The sequence below is a fragment of the Pongo abelii genome, chromosome 8 (genome assembly GCF_028885655.2).
Source record: "Pongo abelii isolate AG06213 chromosome 8, NHGRI_mPonAbe1-v2.0_pri, whole genome shotgun sequence".
Classification (NCBI taxonomy): Eukaryota; Metazoa; Chordata; class Mammalia; order Primates; family Hominidae; genus Pongo; species Pongo abelii.
In genome coordinates, this window is record NC_071993.2 from 20,252,155 (window position 1) to 20,278,321 (window position 26,167).

General features: G+C 35.7%; 1 protein-coding gene across 2 annotated transcripts in view; it reads left to right on the forward strand.

The window, feature by feature from the left end:
- PLXDC2 (plexin domain containing 2) overlaps nt 1-26,167 on the forward strand; it is a 474,652-nt gene that overhangs the window by 353,018 nt on the left and 95,467 nt on the right. For both annotated transcript variants that reach the window (XM_009245164.4, XM_054522029.2), the window contains exons 7-9: nt 5,792-5,891; nt 18,022-18,117; nt 18,350-18,431. In XM_009245164.4, the coding sequence (XP_009243439.3) occupies nt 5,792-5,891; nt 18,022-18,117; nt 18,350-18,431 (278 nt within the window). The remainder of the gene's footprint in view (nt 1-5,791; nt 5,892-18,021; nt 18,118-18,349; nt 18,432-26,167) is intronic.

Sequence of the window (26,167 nt, forward strand, 5' to 3'; positions counted from 1 at the left end):
ATAAATAAATAAATAAGTAAATATTTTTAAAAGTAGTTCATTTTAAATGTACCTTTTAATAATATAGTCTCTAATTTTATGCTGACAGAGGACCCTGTAGACTGGTCTCACGATAGGAAAATATCAGGTGTGGAGAGGCAGACATGTTCCATAGGAAATTTTAGAGAAAGCCTGGAATTGTTCACCTTTTCCTCATTAATCTTTGATGACATTAGGCATTTAGTTCACTTGGCAAAATCAGTTTTTTCAAAATCTGGCATGTAATGGTTTCATAAAAGCCTTGGGTGGCTTCTAGGAAAATATAAGGAGTTGAGTTTCTTGTACATTTTCATTTTAATATTTAATCAGGACAAAAGAGTACAGTTTTAGAAATCCTGGGCTCTTACGCACGAGCTCTACAAAATTTTAATGGAGAACATTTGAAGCCAGTGGTTTTGCCGTAAAGTGGTCATCCCTCTCCAGCACTTCCTCACCTGGTCTCTGAATGTTTCAGGACTGTTCTTGAGAGCTGCATATGTTGTTCCCTGCATATCGAAAGGACACTTCTCATAGATCGTGAAGTGAGTGAGTCCTCCGAAGTTGTACAACCTATAACTTTCCTGATGAAAACACCATTTCATTGCTCTTGCTACTGAAACCAAAAGCCTTTGTGGTATCCTTTACTCTCCTTTTGTCCCTCACTGTCTTTATTAAATCTGTGGGGAGTCTCAATAGCAGTGCATACATAATTCTTCCAGAATCTGGCCTCTGTCACTTCCACCACTGTTACTACTTTGGGGTGGAGTATGGCACCTTCTCTTACCTGGAAAACTGTGATACCCTCCTAACTAGTTTATCTGGCTCCCGTTGTCCTTCTACAGTCTAGATTTCCCAGCAGCCAGCATGATATTTTCCCAAAATAAAGGAATGTCCTTTCCTCTGCTCAAAACCTCCCAAATCTTTCTGTATCTTTTGGACTAAAATCCAGTGTCACTGTCACAGCTTGCAAGGCATAAATGCTCCCTATGATCTGCCCCTACTACCTCCCATCACCTTTGACACGCTTGTTTACTACTTCTGCTCCAGCTGTAGAGACAACCTTTTAACTCCTAAAATTCAGTCAAGCCCTTTGCGTGTGCCAGTGCATCTACCCACAGTTGTTTCCCAAATATCCACACGACAGATTTTCTTACTTCCTTCGAGTTTCTGCTGAAAAATCACCTTCTCAGAGAGAGCTTCTGCGACTGTCTTCTCTCCTAGACACCCCCATTCCTCTCTATCTTTTTACTCTGTTTTAGTTTTCTCCTTGGTACTAACCACCTTCTAGTATGCTATAGGTTTTATGTTCACTTGTTTTAATGCCTGTCCCTGTTCTCTAGAATGTAGGCTCTATGAGAGAAAGGTCTTTGTTTTCCTATCTGCTGTAATTCCAGTGCCTACAATAATACAGAAAATATATTCAATTAATATCTGATGAATGAATGAATGGATTCTGTCTTATCAAATGGACAATGTGCATGCCTTTTGGGGAAAATAATTTATATGTAGTAGACATCATTCTTAGGAATCTATTTTCTACTGTCTAATCCCCAATTATATTAAGACTCATAGTAAAGTTATATGGTAGTAGTGGTTTGACAGATGCAGTAATCAGAAATCATTAACCCATGACTATGTACATTTAAAAAACTGGCAACAAGTTGAAGCATAACTCTTGACTGCAAATGATGATTTCTACCTAACTTCTACTCTCCTTACATAAAGGTAGAGTATTTCACCCTTATCATTTTAGTTTGTGTCGTTGTTAACAATTTACTTGTTGAAGCTTGGAAAAGTCAAAATCATTTGAAAAAAACTTAATTTGATAACTGAAAGAATCAGAGATCATTTATAGTGATCTTCCTAGAGGGTTGGTCAGTTATATATCATAATTTTCAGTGATAGAAAACTCTGTACACTGTGAGGCTACCCATTTTGGTTTCAGCTAAATTTTCCTCATGTTAAATGAATCTAAACCTAGGTAATTTACGTATATTGGGCTTAGTTTTTGAAATGCACAGACAAAAGAATAAACTAAAGAGACATAAAAGAATGAAAAAAAATGCTGCAGAAAATGAAACTTTTCTACTGGAACATTCCAATCTTTCAAGTTCAATTGTACCTAGAATTAGATATTTATCTGAAATCTGGGCATGATGGTGTGCACCTGTAGTCCCAGCTACTAGGGAGGCTGAAGCAGCAGTATTGCTTAAGCCCAGGTGTTTGAGGCTGCAGTAAGCTATGATAATGCCACTGCACTCCAGCCTGGGCAACACAGTGAGACCCAATGTCTTAAAAATAGATATTTATCTGATTCCCAGAAAATTAGGATGAGCAATACTACCTCATTTTATGGAGAAACACCCATATTCTATTCTATTGGCTACTTGGTCTTTAACAGAGAATGTATTGATTGATATTGCTGTGTTTATAAACCACCCCAAAATGTAGGGGCTTAAAACAACTCCATTTCTTATTTCTCACAAGATGCCTATAATTCACCTTGCTGGTTCTACTGATATGGGCTGGACCCTGCTGATCTCAGCTGAGCTTCTGAATGTGTAAGCTGTTATCTGGTGGACTGGCTGGGAGCTGGCTAGGCAAGGATGAGTTCTGGTGCAAAAAAATAAAAATAAAAAAAAATAAATCCTTCGTGTGTCTTGTATACACCTGCAGAAGATCAGCAGTGTACATTTTCTTGGCTATAGCAAGGGTCCAAGAAAGGAAGTAGTAAGCAGTTTTTCAAGTCTCTCTCTTTTTCTCTTTCTTTTTTTTTTTGCTTCAAGCTTGCTGCTGTCCTCTTTTGCTGTATTATTGACCCTGGAGTCTGAATGGGAGAGGACAACAGAGGGTCTGGGCACAAGGAAGCCATTCATTGAGGCCATTACTGCAATCGACCCACCACCAATAAAAAGCACTGGAGGAGAGGGCTTGACATAGACACAAAACATAAAGGAAGGGGGTGAAAGGAAGGAAAGAGATTGAGAAAAAAATAAAAATGAAAGATGGCTGGGTAAGGGAAGAAGAGATAGGGAAGAGAGACAGAAAAGGTGAAATGTGGCCAGGTGCAGTGGCTCACACCTATAATCCCAGCCGTTTGGGAGGCCGAGGTGGGTGGATTACCTGAGGTCAGGAGTGCAAGATCATCCTGACCAACAGGAAGAAACCTCATCTCTACTAAAAATACGAAGTTAGCTGGGCATGGTGTCTGTCACATACCTGTAATCCCAGCTACTCAGGAGGCTGAGGCAGGAGAATCGCTTGAACCCGGGAGGTGGTGAGTCAAGATTGCGCCATTGCACTCCAGCCTGGACAGCAAGAGTGAAACTCTGTCAGAAAAAAAAGAAAGAAAGAGAGGGAGGGAGGGAGGGGGGAGTGAGAGAAAGAGAGAGAGAGAGAGAAAGAAAGAAAGAAAGAAAAGGTGGAATGCGTAATCTGGAGAGAGGAGAATGCTAGAAAGAAGAAAAGCAGCAAGCTTGAAGAAAGAAATGAAAGAAAGAGAGAAAGAAAAGGTGGAATGCATAATCTGGAGAGAGGAGAATGCTTCTGGGAGGGCTGTAGGAACCAAGACATGTGACTTAAAAAACAAGCTCTGACATAAACATGTACTATACATAATGACATAATAGGATTTTCCAGTTGATAGCAGTATAAGCTCAAGTACTGCTGTGGGTATGGGAAAAGAAGACAAGCAATAAATTACCACAAAATTATCTGGTAAAGCCTTTTTCAACTTGCAGAGGAAAACTGAACTCATAGATGTTGGAGAAGGGGGTCAAGTGACAAATGACAGGAACAGTGGCATTTATATGATGGCATTAATAGATGCTTGCTTCTATTAATAGATGCTGCTTAAAAATGAGATGATCATGTCTTATTAGGATACAAAAATATAAGTGAATTGGAATTTTCCCTATGCTTTTCCATCTTGTATGTTTTAACTGTAAGTCTGTCTTAAATACAAATTACTTTCATATTAGAGTACTCAACATGGGGTATAAGACTGGGAAACAGTATAATGCTCAATAACAAAGAGGATTTAACATATTGATACTAAATTTAGGTTAGTAAATCAGTAAATAAAGTATATTAGCCGGGAGCTGTGGCTCACGCCTGCAATCCCAGCACTTTGGTAGGCTGAGGTGGGTGGATCACTTGAGGCCAGGAGTTCCAGACCAGCCTGGCCAACATGGTGAAACCCCATCTCTATTAAAAGTACAAAAAAAAAAAAAATCTAGCTGGGTGTGGTGACACACGCCTGTAATCCCAGCTATTTGGGAGGCTGAGGCATGAGAATAGCTTGAACCCGGGAGGCAGAGGTTGCACTCCAGCCTGGGAGATGGAGTGAGACTGTCCCAAAAATAAAAAATAAAAAATAAAGTATATCAGACTGGGATATAAATCTTGATTTTGTTTTGCTTGTTTTGTGTGTTTCTGTTATCCAAATACCAGAAGACTAATTTATATTGGTTAAGAATTGAGCATACTGACACAAAATTTGCAAACACTTTAACGTTGTTTAAGAGAGACCTGAAATAGTACATTAAGGGAAAATGTCATGTTCTATTTACTTGTTTCAAGGTAATTCCACAAATTCCAAAAGCAATGAACTTCTTTCTTAATTTGTCCATTTCAACAAAATAGCCCTTTCACAGTTTCATGATGTCTTGGTCAAAAATAAGTCAGAGAGTTTTTATTATATATTATATTATATTATATTATGTTATATTATATTATATTACATTATATTATATATTCTCTCCAACTTATTCCCCTTCTTATTGTTATGCTGTTTATTATGGCTTATACAGCAATATCCGATCTAACATATTATTTAATGAATTGCCCACAGATTGCCCAAAATCTGCTTATTCTGCCTAAAGATGTTTTTGGTGCATTTATTCTTTTCTTTTACTTTCCTGTTTCTTTGTTTATTGAAGATGGTTTCATTCCCATTTTTGTTTCTGTAAAACTGATAATAAAGAGAGTAATCTTATCTCCAATGGATCTTTTCTGAATCTGGAAAAATGGACTCCAACAGTTCATGTCACTTATAACTCTCATATCATTTTTCATATATTCTCAATGTATCATGTTTTTTTAACTGTAAATATTAGAATTGTCTGTTGTATTCAGATCTTGGTTTCATTGAGATTCAAATACAAGAACTGTGACATCGAGATGACCCGTAAGAACTTAGAAGTCTTTCATAGTAGTTTCAACCAGAATGGTGAAATGATTGCCAAATTTAATTAGATATTAATCAACAATGATATTGTCACATGTATATTTACAGTGCATTTATTTGTTTTTCCCTAGGTTTTGTATCTATAAGACTGCTTATAAACAAAGATTTTCTAAAACTGTATAAAAACAAATATACAGTAAAGTTTTTTTCAGAAAACAAATAGTAAGAGGAGAATCTCTGTTTCCAAAATTATAGCCAGCACTAAATGAATTCATGGTGTGCCTATATGTGTGATAAGTTTGCAGCATCTAACATCAATTATATTATCTGAGAATCTATTACTTTCAACATCAAGTAGCCTTCTTTAGAACTAGGAACTCTCTGTCTCTTCTATTCATTCAATAGCCCTAAACCGATGTTATTTTTTGGTTTCGTATGTCTCTCTTTTCTAATACTTTTGGCTCCCTTTCTAGTCTTTTATCTCCTTCCCATGGTTTTGTCCATGAAACAAGAGGATCCTACTACCTTTCCTCCCTGTATGAAATTCAGATCTAACATGTAGTAACCTGCTTTGTTTTTTTCCAGATTCCTGTCTTGGTCACACAGATAAGTTCAACCAATCATCCAGTGAAAGTCGGACTGTCCGATGCATTTGTCGTTGTCCACAGGATCCAACAAATTCCCAGTACGTAGAAGAAGGGCAGTCACAATGAGTGAGCCTCTGTGGGGGTAAATTTAAAGGAGATTGGTCGATGGCAGCTGTACCTGAATTAAAAAAAAATAGCTAATCGATTAGCTGATTGATGCTTGTTAATTCTGTTGTTTGGTTTATAACTCCTATTGGGCTATCTCTGTCACCCTTGAGCTAACTCAGGTAAAGATAATTAAATAGCAAAGCCAAGAATGTGTAATTTTGGACTCTTTCTCTTGTTTATTTTTTCTTTCTTTTGATTTGGGGTCTTACTCTGTCACCTAGGCTGGAATGCAGTGGTGCCCTCACGGCTCACTACAGCCTTGACCTCCCAGGCTCAAATGATCCTCCTACCTCAGTATCCTGAGTAGCTGGGACCACAGGCATGCGTTACCATGCTCGGCTAATTTTTTTTATTATTTGAAGAAATGAGGTCTTGCTCTGTTGCCCAGGCTGGTCTTGAACTCCTGAGCTCAAGTGGTCTTCCTGCCTCATCCTCCCAAAGTGCTGGGATTACAGGCGTGAGCCACCATGCCCAGCCAGATTATTTGGGATAGTTGGCAGATACAGTTCTTTTATTAATAAGAATGACATAAAACAGTGACAGATTATTTGATTGATAGGCATATGACTTTTCATATATGTTTGGCTTAAGTTTCTGAGCAAAACCACAGCTTTGTGCTATCTTATATTTAATGTATTTGTGTAAAACTGTTTGGGAGTCTAAAGGAAGATGAAAGAAAAAGTACAAATTTAGGTAAATAAAAATCTGAGGGGAGCTCTACCTACCACCAGAGAAGATAAGTATTTTCTTTAAATTACGTTTGCCCATCTAGTCTAGTTTACATTTTATAGAATAAAAAGGGACGTGTTACTTTGGACAACTGTTTGTTATATTAGAAACCAAAATGCTAACTGCATTAGCCATTCTGACCCTATAAATAGGCATCAGTTGAAAAGGTTTTTGAATCTCCTTCACTCCGAGAACAGTCCTGAGAGATGCTTTGGTGTCATAGTATGTGAAGTTGGGGTGGGGGTGTTTGTGTCCTCTGTGTTCTTATTTAAAGAAAGGGGAGATAATAAAATATATCTCAAGATGAGATCATTTTTTCTCTTTTGTTCAAAGTTCTTTTTATTCTTTTATTTGATTACAGTGTTAGATAATTTATCACACGCTCAAGTTCTTTGGTCGTGACTTGAGGTGATTGTACTTAATTATGTCAACTCTCAACTGTAGACAGCAACTGGAGTGGAAGCTGTACTTTTTAAAGCAATGGATTAGCAGAAATATTATAAGGGTTATCTCACAACCATAAGATATCTTAGAACTGAATGGTTATCTTACAACTGAATGGCATTGATACATGGTGGTTCTGCTTGATGAAGAACATGGGGTTTCTCCTTGTTAGCTGAGAATTTGTGGGAGGCAATATTCAAGGGAATTGTTAAATCAAAGCAGGTTTTCCAGGAACTAAATTGTACTGTGAACAAAGCAAGGATATATGAGTATGTGTAGGCAACATAAAGGCATCCTGACAGAGCTCCTAAATGAGAGGCTGAGCCTTGGGACAGCTAAAGTTGGCTTGTGTTTGAGGATGGCCATTCTCACATTCTTTCTTTTGGAGTTGTTAAATCAAGCATGGTTTGAGTCAATTATTGTACAAGTAAAAAGAAACACTAGTTTTAATTTATTAGTTTTTTTTATTGCTGAAAAAAATTATTTGCAGCTTACTCAGCAGAGCTTTTAGTCCATATTGTTGTTCTGATATATTATTGCTTAAAGAAAAAAAACACCAACCAAAATACAAAAAAAAATTTTTACAAATGTAGTTTAATATGCAAGTATTATGTTGGTATATTCCCAATGATAAAATCGTGCTTAGATATCAGGGCCATAGAGTGTAATTTCGCATCCTTTGTTATGCTGTAAAAGGATAACTATCATGTGTTAGGGGAAAAAATATTTTCAAATACAAATCTCATTTAATAAATTGGCAACATTTATATGAATTTTCAGACCAGATTATGTCTAAAGTTTGGGACTCAGCAGTTATCTAAAAGAACTTAATTCAAACTTAGAGTTCTGAGAAAAATGTCCCTCAGACAATTTGCATACTGGAAAAGCAGTCACATTTTCTGTTAACCTTACTGTTCCATCCTGAGAAAATTAGCCAAGAAGGAATGAAAGATTTGGGTCTCTAGTTCTGCCATTGTTGCTGTTAGATGGGACTGTATTTATGCAAGAAAATTAGAATCAATACGTTCTACTTAAAAATCGTTTTGGGAACAAAAAATTTTATCTCCTTAAAAGTCTCTCCCACATTTATAAAGTATAACTGTGTCTGTTACATGAGCTTCTGTATAACAAGAGATAAATGGTTGCATTGTATTCTCAGCTAACAAAAAGTGCATCTTTATGCCAGAGATTAGGATAACCGAAGATTAGCACGATGCAAGTTATACAAGTACAGTTCTTTTGTGAGAAATAAGTTGATTCCTACAGACCTTTGTTACATATTCAACGATCAGAATTTAGACCGGTATTAAGTCCTTTTCAAAATTCAGTTCCCTTATTTAGCAACACTCACTATTAGGAATTGTCTTTGTAGGGAATTCAAATACTTTGCCTCTGTTAACTTTTTTACCCCCACCAAGTGGATTTAGGGAACAACTGATTATTATTCTAAGTAGTGAGTAGTTTCATTTCTTCTGTATTCCAAGGTGTGTTACATAGAACCCTGTTCTCATAAGATCATTTTTCTATTCTACTAATCATTTTGGTTACATAGGTTATATTACCTAAACCTTTGGCTTCATGTAGCCATGGGAACACGGAAATGTGAGCTCAAGCCTGGAAAATAGTATTTCCCAGTAGATCACCATTACTATACCATTCTTATCAGATTTGGTGAAGGTTTGGTAAAGTATTCAAAATGCTGTAAAGCAATTTTAATTTATTTATTATTAAAATTTCTCCCCATTCATTCTTCCTCACATCAACAAAAAAACACTTGTTTTTCAGTTTTTAAAGACCTCCAAATAGTAAATGATTTCAGTGTAAGTTTCAAGCATGATTGATTAAGGTAGCTTTATTTTCTTTCATAAAAGATCAGGTGATCTGATAGTTTCAAAGTCAAAGGGAATTCAGTCATTGTTGGTAAATTGATAAATCCTTCTGAGTTTACGAGAGAAATACCTTTGCCCCCGCAAAAAGAGAGGGAAAAGTCTATGGTAAAACTAAGGCTTATGTTAAGAAAGGTGGAAATTAGAAGTAAAGCAAGTATAAGGAATATTATCATTTGATTATTGTTCATGAAATGTTAAACTTTTATTTAATTTTTGTAACTTTGTTTCTATATAAAATGAGCATCTTAGTACCTAGAAATGCAACGTGTACACGGTATGCATTACCTAGCAGAGAGTAAGTAGTATACTTGTACTTAAAGTTACTGTTTTTTCCATCATCATTATCACTTTAAGAAACAGCGATACTAACTTAGATGTCACTACCAAGCACTGGTGCCCTTCAGAGTGGAACCACAGGAGATTCTCACTAAGAAACCCAGTGACAGTGTCTCTCCGGAACTTCAATGCTTTCTGACTATGTTGTTGTGTGTTGTTTTATGTCTCTTCATAAGACTTATGTCTGCCTGTCTGTCTATCTGTATGTCTCTAAATCACTGTTTTTCATGAAGTGTATTCGTAAAACTTTGGAAACAGAAAGAACCATAGAGATCAGCTAATCCAATATCCACAGGTACAGCTATGAAAAATAGGTCTAAGTACAGGACTGACTTTGGTTGTTCATTTCAGAAATATGAATGTAAAAATATACTTATTATGATTAGAAGCATAGCACATTATAAATCTGAGTAACTTATAAATTAACAGGAAACCCAAGGAGGAAAATTTAAATTACCTAGAAATCTACTACAGAGAAATAGCAATAAATGTTTTCACGTATCTGTATCCAACTGTTTATTTGTAATATACACATATATGAACATACACGCATTAAGAAAATTGGCATTACACTGTAAATAATTCTGGCCCCTATTTTTACCTTCATATATAAAACATTTTTTACACTGTTAAATATCTGTCTAAAATGTGGTCATTAATAGCTATAAGAAATTTCTTTGTTTCATAATTTATGTAACCTGTCACTAAAGAGGTTGGTTACATAGTTTGCATCGCATATTGTCAGTAAAATGGTGCTAAACATCCTTGTTTCTAAATTTTTGCATATATCTGATTCTCAAAAGTGAATTTGTGGATGCTGAATGTTAATATTGTTTTGAATGTATTTTGACAAATTGCTTTCCATCAAGGTTGTACCAGTTTACTACCCATCATTATATTAGAAATATCCCATTTCCCAAAGTGCTTTCTAATATTCACTTTTAACTCTGCAAACTTGATAAGCACAAAATGGTATTTCATTGTTGCTCTAATTGTCTTTCGATTACCAGAAAGTTTTAACACTGTCATATATTCATGTGTCGTTTATAATTGCCATAATTTCTTGGTAAATAGCTCTATTAAGTAATTCTTTCTCAGCCTCAGCTTATGTCCTTCCAAATCTTTACACAACATGCAGAGGTCTTCCTGGATACACGTACAATTCTCACTAGTGCCACTTGCACTAGTTTGTTTCTCTCTCCTCCAATGTAACATTTTGAATTTCAATCATAATCTCCGGGGTGCTGACTTATCCCATCGGGCCTCACTGTTTCTCTACCTTTCAAACTTAATGAGCCTAATCTTTCCAGCAAGAAACTCAGAAAATCCACTCATGCCATGTGGTTCTTTAATTTGGAACGGATAAGGCCATGCCATTTAAGTAAAGAGAAAGTTACGTTAACACACACATGCAGGGCCTTGCACTAGAAACCAGTCTGGAAAGCAGCTGACCTCACTTAAAATGGTGCTACTCCAAGTTATGACGGTGACTGTATCTGAATCCCTTAGAATATTCCTTTATTTTTCTCACTCACAGTACATTATTTGGTACTTTCTTAATGTCAGGCCTCTTTGTATCAGTATCTACTGTTTTAAATTTATTGACATTGTTTGTGCTACAATGCACCTTTGCTTGGCTGGTTATTATTCATAGCTCCATAAGAAACATTAAGCATTTTCAGAAATAAAACTGACAACTAGCAGAGCAAATATATTTTAGAAATACTACAAAGAGGGTCATTGAACTCTTTGAGGAACAGTTGTAGGTATATATTTTGCTGTATGTGGTCTCTTTATAAGATTACAGACTAGGCACCACCTTTTTTCTTTTTTCAGATGGAGTCTAACTCTGTCACCCAGGCTGGAGTGCAGTGGGACGATCTTGGCTCACTGCAACCTCCGCCTCCTGAGTTTAAGCACTTCTCCTGCCTCAGTCTCCCAAGTAGCTGGGATTACAGGTGCATCCACCACGCCCAGCTAATTTTTGTATTTTTAGTAGAGACGGGGTTTCACTGTGTTAGCCAGGATGATCTCGAACTCCTGACCTCAAGTGATCCTCCTGCTTCAGCCTCCCATAGTGCCAGGATTACTGGTGTGAGCCACCATGCCCAGCACAGGCAGCCATTTTTTAAAATTACTTTTAGACGGTGAATAAGATAACCTTAACAAACAAAAACACAGCTTTGCCCATGAAATATGCACACTATCTTAAGCTTAAATTTAAAATAATAATAATAGCATAGACCAGTATGCTATTCAGAGCTTCCTGTGCTGGTGGGAATGTTGTGAATCTGAATTGTATAGTGTGATTTCAGTAGCCACATGTGGCTACTATGAACTTGCAATATGACTAGTGAGCCTGAGCAATTGAATTTTTAATTGAATTTAATTCATTAACTTCATGTTAAATAGCCAGATTTGCCTAGTGGCTATCATGTTGGATAGGGTAACAATAGACCATATCCACATATTTAAATAAAATATTAAATGCCAAGTATAATATTTACATAAACATTATTTTTATTCTTTGCTTTTTAAAAGGCCCTAGAATATTAGATATGATTAAATAATAAATTTTCAATATAAGTGTATTTATTAAATAACAAATTTTCAAACATAACCATTATAACTAATTTTTCCCATAGAAAACAATTTGCAATTTTGATTTAGTGGTAGGACACATTCACTATAATTATGTAGCAGCTATAATGAAAATATGTGGTCAAAACTTATGAAAAATACAAATAATCTTGGAAAAACTTGAACTTTTTTTTATTTTATAATATTTTCTAGAACCCAGTTCAAGCCCTTTCAGAGGAACTAGGCCTCGTTTGTTATTTTCAAAGTTGTAGTCTTCTCATTCACTTAAAAACAGATCAATCGACAGATCTCCAGTAAACTGTGTCATCTTACCTTTGCTCACCTCAAGATGGAAAACCCTTCAAAAGTATTCATTTTTCAGAAGATAAAATTGCTTCTCTTAACAGCACAATTTCATTAGGTGCTTACATTCTCAAGTATGCACTAGCTCACCAAAGACTCAACAAAAGCAGAAATAAATAGAAATCATGATGTTTTCTCATAATGTAACTATTCATAAAACACTTACAAGAAAGAGAGCATTGTACAAAATGATATTTTATTAGTTGAATGCATACATTTCTAATGTAAGCTAGTTGACTGACCCTGACTTTATTTTTAAAGACAAGTAAAAAAATCTAAAATTTTCTGGACATAGAAATCACTGATTAATCAATTTTTACATATTTGAGAATTTTTCTAAAATTGTTATGAATAAGAAAGGCTTTCTTCATGGCTTGTGGTTAAATTCTTTATTTTATTTCATTTTGTTGATTTATTAACATTTAATCCTATACAATACTTTTAGAGAAAGTAAATTTTTAACAATTTAGAACTGTGTCTAGCTGGGAGCAGTGGCTCGTGCCTGTAATCCCAGCATTTTGGGAGGCCAAGGTGGGAGGATCCCTTGAGCCTGCCAGTTCCAGACCAGCCTGGAAGAAAGACATTGGAGACTGGGAAGGGTGGGAGCAGGGAGAGGGTTTGGGGATGAGAAATTACTTATTGGGTACAAGGTACACTATTTGGGTGACAGAAACGCCAAAAGCACAGACTTCACTACTACACAATATATCCATGTAACAAAATTGCACTGCTACCCCCTTACATTTATACGAATTTAAAAAAAGAAAGAAAAGGAAAAACATTTGCTTCAGAGGCTGCCTCTGAGGCCTTCATTTTAGGATATTGTTTTCTGAGCCCCAACACACCCAATTCAATTTAATGAAATCACAGTCTCCTTTGTGAAAAGGAGAAAAAAAAAAAAAAGAGAGAGACAGAGATGTAATGACTTGGCAAATATATATCATGCCTTCTTCCCATAAGTCTCAGGAGCAGGGAGGCATGTCTCCCTGCAAAAACACCAGGTTCAGGACAAGCAGCGCTCAGCAATGGAACCATGATATTGTCACAGGCCCACAGCCCACCTGCCGCACCGGCCCACTATGACGCTGCACGGACCATTTACTGTCCCACTGCTGGTTCTGGTTCTCTCTTTTATCATTGATTATTTTTTTTCTTTTATTGATGCATAATACTTTACATATGCGGACATGTGAGTATTTGTTACCTGCATAGACTGTGTAATGATCGGGTCAGGGTATTTGGGGTATCCATCACCTTGAGTGTTTATCAGTTAATGTCTTGGGAACATTTCAAGTCCAGGGCAAAGTAATTATCAAACGAAGGTAGGAAATGCAGCTGGTTTAAGCCATTAGTAAAGTATACGTGAGAGAAAAAGAAATTTGGAGGTTGTTTTAGGTCCTGTTTTTTATTTCCTTTATGCTTACTCAAGTAACTTAGGAACTCTGGCCATTTAAGTTTTACCAGTGTCCTGAAACTTTGCAAGCAGTGAGGGAATGTTGACAGGAAAATCTCAAAGGCTTAAATTAGCATTTCATGCTCAACTAAGGTTTATGTTTTATTGAATGCCTAATGACATTATTATTTCAGAGAATTAGAACTACAGAGAGGAGTTTTAAAAATGATTCTGGCAAATGCATTTTCTATTTGTAGCTACTTTATTTAACAACTCCAACTAGCTAATTCTGCTAATGCATTGCACTTTTCTGTGGGAAGCTTGTAGCCACTATAATAGTGTCAATTGTATCTCAAGAGTCTCTCTTTTCCTGAGTCTTCATGCTGGAAATGAATCTTGTGGTTATACGATACAGGCTATTTCCATTAAAGAGTACTCAGTAAACAGTGCTTGTGCTGGACTCAATTTGAACCAGAAAAGAAATAAGATACAACCATATGGAGCCAGTCATTAAGCATTGGCAACACATAAATAGGGAAATGTTAGTAAATCATTCATTTGACAATTCAGACAAAATATAATACTTACACAATATGAGTAAGCCAAGTTAGGAGATTTCTCATATAGTCTCTGTGTGAATGTTATGCTTTCAAGACAGGAAAATAAACTAGATCATGGCTAATCATGCCTCAAGGTACTCATTAGTCTGTGTTCACTTCAGCTAGAGTGGATATTGATCAAAGAAGATTCTTGGTGTTTCCATGTGATCACATTGTCCCTCCTGCTGATACTGATCAGGCTTTCTAAAACATGCAGTATTTGCACTTTGCAACACATCGCGTTAAGCTTTCAATCACGTTTTCTCTCTCTGTGTTAACCCGCTCAGATTTAATTTTTCTTAATTTTTAAAAAGCACTAATGGGTGAGTATTGATCTATTGAAGTTGAATCACCATCGCTAAGACTGAACGTTTAATTCAACTTTATTTTGACTTATTCTTGAAGAAGACCCATGAGCGAAATATATTTTTGGAATCAAATGAAAGCTTCTAGTATTGGCAGGGGTAACCAGAATTCTAATTACTTGTTTCTGACAGAGGCATCTCTGAAATACTACATAAATGACCGTTTGCAAGTTGTTGTTAATTGGCAGGTCATCAAACAAAAATAATTCTCATTAATTTGGGTTTTGTTAAATTCATCTCCTCTCAATAGTTAGAGTTTTCTGAGCAGGAAATAGAACTAGCATAGCAAAAAACGGTCACACTTTCTCTTTACTCCATATGCACGATCAATAACTCTCAGAAGCTTCTCAGTCATTGTTAGTAGTTGAGAATTTCAAAGTGTAACATGAAATAAAAGGAATACTAGTATTTTAAGCACCAAGTAATATGACAGGTACTGTGCAAAGACTCAAGAACCCCCATCCTAGTGATCTTATGGAAAGGCCACATTATTTATTTATTTATTTATAAGAACTTAATTGTTTAGCAAAATACATGGGAAAGCAATACATAGGAATGAATCCTATTTAGACACAGACAGAAGATGAGCCATCTTTTTATTTGTCTTAAAAACTGAAAAAAAAAAAGATGTGATTTATATACTTCACGAAACCTTACTATGTACCATGAAACCAGCATTTCCTCTGATTTTTATGAAGTTTACTTTTTGAAAAATGTATATGCATCTTTCAGTTATACCAAAATTTCACTGGATTAGAGTTCTTAAACAGTGTTTTCCAATCTGATACTCCTGAGATATTTTCAGCCTGTGACCCAGAGCCACTCCTAGCCCCAAAAGGGTTTGCTTCAACCCTTTCTCCACCCCTTCGGCAGTACAATGTCATGGTGAATAATTAGAAGTGGATAAAAAGACACAGGAAGGGCAACATCACACACCGGGGCCTGTTGTGGGGTGGGGGGAGAGGGGAGGGATAGCATTAGGAGATATACCTAATGTAAATGACGAGTTAATGGGTGCAGCACACCAACATGGCACATGTATACATATATAACAAACCAGCATGCTGTGCACATGTACCCTAGAACTTAAAGTATAATTTAAAAAAAAAAGATATGAGTAGAGGAAAGGAGAGATACTTATAGGTTATTAGTAAACATTTGACAGCCTCTGCAAGTTCTCGGATGAGTAGGTATCTTCCTTTTCTGAACACTTCTACTAAAAGGTAACTCACTATCATCTGGGCCACCACACTCCCTGCTCTATATTTTAGAGGAGGTCATCGTTGGCTCTAATGATTTCAATATAAATTTAACTTTCTCTAAGTGAAGAATGGAGAAAAATTACTAGAAGTTTGATTCCAGGATTGTAGTGTGATTTCAGTGAGTTTGGATCTATAGAGATTATATTATTAAATGCAGCATATAACTTGTATGATCTAAGGTTGTCATATTAAAGTTAGGCAAAAATTGTATCTAATATGTATTGAGCATTTACAATGTGAAAGGGACTGTCTAGCAATATTCCTATATTATCTCATTTTAATCCTCAAAGCAATGCAGTAATATAGGTGCTATTATCCCTGTTTTATAGATGAGGAAACTGAGGCACAGAAAAGCTAGCAAAGGAGCCTGAGGTAACACAAATTCCTCATAGCAAAACTGTGATTTGAGCCCAGACAGAATGTTCCAGAGCACGTATTATTAACCACTATGACATTACTTCCCCGAGTTGGATACTGTGGTATTTTAAAAATAACTTATGGACTGGCTCAGTGGCTCACACCTGTAATCTCAACACTTTGGGAGACCAAAGTAGGAGGATTGCTTGAGTCCAGGAGCTAAAGATCAGCCTGGGCAACATAGCAAGACCCTGTTTCTACCAAAAAATTTTAACAAATTAACCAGGCATGGGGGTGCATGCCTGTAATCCCATCACTTTGGGAAGCCAAAGCAGGGGGATCACTTGAGTCCAGGAGTTGAAGACCAGCCTGGGCAACATAACCAGACCCCATTTTTACAAAAAATGAGGACAAAATTAAGTGGGTATGGTGGCAAATGCCTGTAGTCCCAGCTACTTGGGAGACTAAGGTGGGAGGATCACTTGAGCCCAGGAGGTCCAGGCTGCATTGAGCCATGATTGCACCACTGACTGGGCAACAGACGGAGACCCTGTCTCAAAAATAAAAATAGTTTATAGCTTCACTAATTACTGATATGTGTGATGTTATTCCAGAAATGCATTCTTATCACTACAGGCATTTCAAGAGTGGAATAAAATGCTGACAACATTATTTTTCCACTTACATTGACCACACCCAGGCGAGCACATTAGTATAAGGCTTAAAAGGGGATTTTAAGTATATTTAAATGTTTTGTTCTGGTTTGATGTTAAAACAGGTTTGCTTATATTTATCGGATTTTAAATGATTAGAGTTCTTGTCAAAGTCTCCATCTATCTTCTTCCTCAGGGACATTGATGGATTTGCTAATGATTTTTAAACTACATCGTGCAATATAAATGTTAATTAACCTTCCTTAGATATGATACTGTATATTTAATACATAGCAATCCTTATTTTTAAAGTGATTTAAGTTCCTTTTTTCCCTCCAGCTTTATGGAGATAAAATTGACAAATAAAAATCATATGTATTTAAGATATACAGGGTGATGATTTGATATATTTATACATGCTGAAATGTTCCCCACAATCAAGCTAATAAACACGTTCATCATCTCAAATAGTTATTATGTGTGTGTGTGTGGTGAGAACATTTAAAAATCTATTCTTTTATTGAATTTCAAGCACAATGCAATATTATTAACTATGATCACCATGATATATAAGAATGATTTAACTTCTGTTTTACTTTTATCGAAGTTTATTCTAAACTTTTAAAGCAATCACATTGTTATTCTCCATTAACTTTATTTAGATTGTGAAACATTTCTAATTACCCATTTCTAAACACTTTAGCTTTAGTATGGAAGAAATGGTATTATCTTACCTTCTTGATATCATCTTACCTTCTTGATTTCATGAGTCAAAATCTTTGAAAATGTGTAAGTCTATCCAAAAAAAAATATTTAGTATAGTCTGAGTGACAATGAGTTGAAGCCTTAATAGGTAAGTGAGATATCTGAGACCCTAATCAACATTTTCAACTTTGCTGATAAAAAGACTTCCGGTTACTTGGCATGTGATTTTTACATATTTTCTAATCAGTCTTCTCACAGGATGAGGCTTAATTTTAAAACCACATTGGGCTATATGTATATAATTCTATATCCATTATTAAAATGCTGTTGTTTTGTAAGCAGGGAAATGTTAAAAGTTGATTTTTTTTCCTTTTTTTTTTTCTAGATGTTCGAAGAAGAACAATTTATGAATACCACCGAGTAGAGCTACAAATGTCAAAAATTACCAACATTTCGGCTGTGGAGATGACCCCATTACCTAGTAAGTGAATATGTAAACCTAGGTGGAAAACATGATTTCCAAATTTGATGATCTGATCTGTTCAGTAGTTATAATAATCGTATTAAATAATTACCATTATAATTGTGTTTGGCATGCATGGGCATTTTGATCCTGAGGATTAGGGGGCAGTGATTTTTATTTTGATTGAGTAATCTCTTTCCCCCCAAGTTGCCTGTTAGTCTTGGTGAATCTGTTCTTTCCTCTTTCCTAGCATGTCTCCAGTTTAACAGATGTGGCCCCTGTGTATCTTCTCAGATTGGCTTCAACTGCAGTTGGTGTAGTAAACTTCAAAGGTAAAAATATAATAATAAGAATAATAATAAATTTAAAAAGATATTTTAAAAGATTAGAAATTAAAAAAAAATAACTTATGGACAGGCGCAGTGGCTCACACCTGTAATCCCAGCACTTTGAGAGACCAAAGTTGGAGGATTGCTTGAGCCCAGGAGTTCAAGATCAGCCTGGACAACATAGCAAGACCCTGTTTCTACCAAAAAAGTTTTAACAAATTAACTGGGCATGGAGGGTGCATGCCTGTTGTCTCAGCACTTTGGGAGGCCAAAGCAGGAGGATCACTTGAGCCCAGGAGTTGAAGACCAGCCTGGGCAACATAGCCAGACCCCATTTTTACAAAAAATAAGAAAAAAAAAATCCACTGAATTTGAAGTGGATGTCAACTGTGTAACATATGTATGCATTAGCAATATTGTATGTATAAAATATGTAGATATCATGATCAAAATGCAAAACAAAACTCATAAGTGGGTATTTTACTATTTTCCTATGAGAGCTCAAACTTACTAAGAGCCTTTATAGTCAATAAGGCCATTGTCTAACACATATTTATAATTCTCTGTGGGACTTAAAATACAGGATGATTATAGAGCAGTTGATGAGCCTATAAACCAAAGATTTTGGTTCATATTCTACAGAAAGCATGTTATGAGATATATTTTCACAGCAAGGGTGGTTTATAATAATCATATGAACCTTCTTAGTAAATTTCTATGCAACATCTCAAAGGTTATTAGTCAAGATTGGAGATATAATCTAATACAAAAATAGAATATGTGGTTTTGATGTCATATTGTAATTAGCTAACCCTGAAACTTAAGCTGCATAATTTACTGGTGTCAAAGAGGTTTACTGATTTTGACAGGTGGCAAAGATGGTTTTTCAGTTGCTAGAGCTTTTCAGAGACTGAATAATCATTTGTTGGAAATACAGGATGAAGACTTGTAAATTTGTTTTGTTATTTACTCAACCATTTTGTGCATCAGTTATGTTCTGGGTACTGGGAACACAGCAGTAAACAATATTGACATGGTCCCTGCCCCCCATGAAATTTACAGTCTGCCTGAAAATAAGTGCCTTTCTCACCTTCAGAGTCTATGAAAAATGTTTCTTTCCCCAGGAGGAAAACCAAATATTCATGCTGTTAATCCGTGTATGTTACACCCAAGCTTTCGATTGCATGAGCAGTTTGTCTTATCATCTTCTTGCTATAGCATTTGCTGTAACGATAAAGACATGCTCCAGGAATACTTTAAAACTTAATTGAAGAATGCAAAAATAAAATGCCGATATTTTGATCACAAGCTTTGGGAAACATTTTAACTCACTAACCTTAGAGCAACTACTGCAGTATTATAGCTAGAGCAATATTATTTATGATAACGTCTGTTTTGCTTTCAATTTAACAGGGCATTCTAGTAATTTCCTTTGTGAAATGAATTCCAAATAATAAAAAAGCAAGCAGGCAGTTTGCAATTTTAAAAGGAGATTTTTAAGTTAGTTATATATCCAAAGTAGGAGGAACTGCTATAAAAGCAAGGGTTTCTGGTTATTTATATTGATATTTTACTAAGTTTTCCATAAAGATTATATGCATATCAGAAGTTATTCAAAATCTGTTTAGATAACGACATAAGAGAATCTAAAGAGACTGCATTTTAATATGTATATTTAAGGAATTCTGAGCTCAGAAATGGAAAATGTCCAAAGGAATTAAATAGGAGGCACTGGTTTGAGCTGCATACCTACTTCAGATCCATTTCAGTGATCACCTCGTCCAAGTCTGCATGAGGTGCCTATCAGCTATGTTTCTTTGCATCCTGGGCAAGCCGCCATCATTAGCATTTTGTGTAGGACTTGCTGACGCTTGTTCATTTGTCTGTCTTATTTGCTAGGCTCTAAGTTTATTAAAGGCAGAGACCATATCCGATTTGCCCTTATATCTCCAGAGCCTAAGAACATACCTGGGACTGCAGAAAAAAAATGGATAAACAAATGAATAATGATTAGCTTCCAAACGAAGGAATCATGCTAAAATTTGTCTAGCACAAAGAGTTTCCCAAGATGAGGGACTTTCAATGCTAAAACCAGGAAAGTCCAGAAAAAAAACAAGGACCATTTGACCACCCTAACCAGAAGACAATTAGAAGAATTTTTGACTTAAATCGTGTTACGGTAAATGAAGGTTTTGAAGGTTCATCTAGAAACCTGCTTACCACTGACCATTTCATTTTTTAATATAATTTTTGATGAAATATATGTTTAAACTTCCAAACAAGCAATTTTGACAATCGAAACATATCTGCAAGTTGGAATCTGCTTCTACTGTTAATACTTTCAGTTTATTGAGAGATGTCTCTACCAGACATTAAGCCAAGGAATTTTCAAATATCACACTTAACATTTTCACAGTGGAGGAAACTGAAATTTTTAGGAGCTAAGCTATGTGTGCAGGGTCTCATAGCTCATAAGTGATAAGTTTGGAATCAAACCTCCGTCTTTGTGACACCCAGCTTTTGGTCTTGTGTTTTCAACACCTGTTCTGTGTCAGACCTGCCAGGTTGTAGGTGCATTAAGCAAGATAATTTTCATTGTTTTCTGAAAAATTGTAGACATATTACTGAAAAATAAATCTTTCCTAGTTGATACCACAAGAAAGTATCATTGTTTTGAAACTGGCGTAAGAAGAATGTAGAGGAAAATCGAGCAAAGTCTAAGACTTTTACATATTATTGAAAGCATAGTTTCTTTAAGATTACTAGGGAAAAGAGAGTTGGTGAGGCATATGAATGAGAAAGAAATTCATCAAAGAACACTACTAAAAAAAACTGCGTGTTTTCTGAATGTTACCTTTTGGTGTTTTATTGAATACCGAACACTTATTTAAAATCTTAGATTTATTTTTAATTCTTCAGCAACTCAGTTATATACATATCAAAACCTGTTTAATTAATCGGTTTAACTATGCCTCATTGCACTTTTGTTCAACTTAATTTCCCCACTGCCTTTTATTAATTTCTCCTTAGACCTGTAAGCTTCGAAACGTTGCTTTGCTGCCCAGAAGCATTTCCCCAGACTTTAGAGCTTTTATGAAGAAATTCAACAAAACAAGAGAAGTCTTATCCTAAGCAGCACAAAAATTGCCCTCTGATTTTTTTCTCCCATAGCTCTTACTTTCTTCTTTGTGCTTACTTATCCCTGAATGATAATCGGTTGGTGGTAATTACTGAACTTTCAAGTAGGGCTTGCTCTGAAAAGATAAGATAATTTTAATTGGTTTTTTTATTTCATTTAATTTCCATTTTTCAAGGAGCAAAAACTAAGGCAAAATGTTTGCAATGGCTTTCCCAAGCTCTAAGAGAATTTGAGTTATAGGAGCATAAGGAGATCCATGATCTCAAATGCTTACTTAAATTACTTGGTCCATTTCTTTGAATTAAGAGTGCTTTTGTTTCCTCATGGCAGACTGAGAATACCTAATCAATCACTTTCAACTGTACCTTATAGCTTCACTCATTCCACAAAAATTTGTGAGTGTCTCTGTTCAAGTCACTCACCAAGACTGTGTGTTCAGTAGTGAAAAAAGACAGACAAAATCACTTCCCAAGAAGAGCTTTCATTTTGGTATATGGAGACAGAGTTTAAGCAAATAGATATATAGAAAATAGAGTTAATAGTGATGAGTGTTATGGTAAGAGAAATAAACAGGAAAATGTAAGGGGATAATATAGCAAAATTGGTAACAATAGCAGGAGTTTACTTTTGGATATCATCTTTAAGTAACCTTGCTCTTTTGAAGACAGCATGGTTTGATTAGTTTTTAAATGAAAATATATTCTTTGCACTTAAAGTATTCATTCACTCATTTATTTACTTAACAATGTATAGAATGCATAACACATGTCAGGCATTGATCTAAACACTAAGGTAGTTAGAGCAATAATCAAACATTAATCAAAACCATAGCTCTCATGGAGCTTGGAGTTTAGCTTAGTAAGCCAGAAAATTAATGAAGTAATAATTAGGCAAACAAAGTCAGATAGTGATGGGTTGTGTGCTGGATTTGAAAGAGCCAGTAGTTGTTCTTGACTCGATGGCCAGGAAAGGCTTTTTGGAGGGGGTAATAAATAAACAAAAATCTGAATGATGGGTAGGCAGCTACAGCGAGGTGAAAGCAAAGAACCTTGAAATGCCATTTGAATGGCCCATGCAGTGGCCCTGTGGTGGGTCCAAGCCTGACCTGATGAGGAAAGGAAATAAGCCTAGTGCATTGGGAGAATTCTGAGCTGGTTTGGAGTGAGAGTGACATCAGATAAGCTCAGAAAGCTACCCAAGTGCTGGGACACAGATGACTCTGTAAGCTAGGGAGTTTTATCCTCAGAATAATGGAAAGAATTTAGACTTTATAACTTATGCAAAGAAGGGATGTGATTTTACCATATTAAAAAAATGGAACTTTGGCTGCTTCATGGAGAACAGAGTTTTTGTTTGTTTGTTTATTTGTTTGTTTGGGGAGTGGTTCAGAATGAAGAGGAGGAGGCTGGTAGTGAGCTTGTGCAATAGTGCACAGGAGGTATGATAGTAACTTGGACAAGGATGATGATTCTGAGGATCAGGAGAGATGAATGAGTGCGAGGTGTTTGGGAAGGAAACTGATTATTTGTGTGTGTGTGTATGTTAATCAAGTTTATTGAAGTATAATTTACATATAATAAAATACGCACATTTTAAATGTATGAGGCAGCTTTAAAAAGTGTAAATTCCCATGTAACCATCACCACATCAAAATACAGATTTCCTTCATGCTCCTTTACAGCGAATTCCTCCTCACCTGGTACCACCACCTTATGTAGCAACCACTGATCTTCTTCCTATCATCATACATTTATTCTGCCCAATCTACACCTATATATAAAGGGAATCACACAGTATTTACAATTCTGAATTTAGCTTTCTTTCACTCAACGTAACATTTTTTCAATTAATCCATACTATACTAGTTCAAATATCAGAAATTTTGTCCTTTTAATTGTTGAGTGAGTAAATACACAACAATTTATTTACTATTTGCTTGTAGATGAAGACTTGGGTTGTTTTTAGAGGCTTTTATGAGTGATCAGTAAACCCACTATGAATATTCATGTACAACTATTTTTACAGACAGACGTTTTCATTTCTCTGGGTTGGGTGGTAAATATGTAACTTTAAAAGGTACTATCAAGTTGGTTTTCTATAGTGGTTAGCTATTTTACATTTCTTTTTTCTTTTAATTTTACTTTAAGTTCTGGGATACATGTGCAGAACATGCAGGTTTGTTGCATAGGTATACATGTGCCATGGTGGTTTGCTGCACCTATCAACCCGCCATCTAGGGTTTAAGCCCCACATGCATTACATATTTGTCCTACTGCTATCCCTCCCCTTGTCCCCTACTCCCTGACAGGCCGTGGTGTGTGATGTTCCCCTCCCTTTGTCTGTGTGTTCTCGTTGTTCAACTCCCTCTTATGAGTGAGAACATGAGGTGTTTGGTTTTCCGAAACAGATTATTTACTAATGAATTGGAAGTGAAGTAGATGGGAAAAAGAAGAATCAAGGATATTTCTTAGATTTCTGTTTCAGCAACTTGGTGGATTTTGGCACTCTTTTGAGATGGGTAAGACAGCACAAGAAATAAAGACTAGGATGCAAAGAAATAAAGAGTTTGCTTTGGAACAAGATAAGTCTGAGATGCCTATCAGACTTCAAGTGGAAATGTTGAGTAGATAGGGGATATGTAAGCCAGGAATTCCAAGAAAGGCTAGAGGTTCAGATTGTAGAATCATTATCACATAGATAGTGTTTAAATTCATGGGACTGAATGAAATCAGCTATGGAGAGAGTATAAATTGAAAGCAACTTAAGAGGTTTCAGAAACTAACCTTGTGGCATGGCATCATAAGGTATGATGCTAATTTTTCATTATGTAGAATTGTTTTAAATACATTTACATACAGGTATGTTTGGATAGACATAGAAAACCTCTGAAAAGATATGTGAGAAACCACAATATTTGTCACTCGGGAAACAAGTGAAGAGGGAGAGACATGAGACTGTTACTGTTTATTACGGACTTTTTGTATGATTTGAATTTTTGCCGCCTGAATTGGGAGACAGAAGGAGGAACCAGCAAAGGAGAAATAAGGAAACGTAAGCTCTTCTAAGGAGTAGAAATGCACTTTTACTCATTTTAGCATCTTCTACAATACCCAACACAGTGTCTGGACAAATACAGATATTTTACACATATGGTTGGACTGAATTATGCAGATAATTGAGGCCAGGAATATCTACTTTCCTGAGAATTCTAATTGCCCATTTGGCTGTTACTGTCCACTGGGTTTTGTCAGTGTTAACCAAATTGCTATAGAGAGAAGTAAATTGGTGGATGGCATAAGATATTCGCAGTGAGGCGTGATGAACACTTAACCTCTTGGTGTTAGTCTTTTGGTGCCTCACTTTAAAACAAAATTTTCCACCTTATATTTTCTTTGATCCAATCAAAGTTATAAGCTTGCTACTGGTAAAAACATATAAATAAAAGTATTCCATGATTCCATTCATTAAAAGAATGAACAGAATAAGCCCCTCCTTATTAATGGTAAAGATATATATTTACAGAATAGTAGTATCACATAATTATTTGGGAAAAAAATATGAGATGATGGAAAAAAGATGTTTCCTAACAACTTTTCTACATTTTTCAACTTTGTTATTTCTACTGCATTTCCCTGAGTGTACTCTGGAACTGCTGTTATTTTCCATTGAATGAACTTAATTCCTTTGCAGTAATGAAAAGAGAAACAAAAAGACTCACCTATATTTCATAAATTAATTGATTTAAAAGTAGGCGCCAGTGTTATACTTGTTTTATATATATATAAAACATAATATATAAAAATTATATGTAATATATAAATTATATTATATATAAAATTATATACAAACGATATATAGTTTTACATAGTGAAATCTAAATAAATCATTTGTATTATATTTCAAAAATTTTGAAAATTTATCAAGTCAGAAATGTTGGCTAATTGGTTAATAATATGAAAATGTATTATTGATTACAATTAATTAAGGGTAAAATAATTCCTTCTTACATAGGGGCAGCTAATTTTTGCAAATAAAATGCACTCACATCATATGCTCATTTAGCTTACAGAAATTAAACTAAGTTTGGAAACAGACAGAGAGAGACAGAAAACAAATTTAGGTAGTTCAACCGATCCAACCTTTCCCGAATCACTAATCTTTTTCTTCCGAATGAAAGTAACAGAGAAACATGAATATGCCTTTTTCCTTTGGTTTTGTCTCTATGTGCCCCTTTAAGTGGGTATATTTGCAGCATTAAGTGTGACTTTAAAAAAACTGTGGGTAAGTCCTTTGCAGGGATATGGATGAAGATGGAAACAATAATTCTCAGCAAACTAACACAGGAACAGAAAACCAAACACCGCATGTTCTCACTCATAAGTGGGAGTTGAACAATAAGAACACACAGACACAGGGAGGGGAACATCACACACTGGGACCTGTCAGGGGGTGGGAGGCAAGGGGAAGGAGAGCATTAGGACAAATACCTAATGCATGAGGGGCTTAAAACCTAGATGGCAGGTTGATAGGTGCAGCAAACCACTGTGGCACATGTATACCTCTGCAACAAACCTGCACATTCTGCACATACATCCCAGAA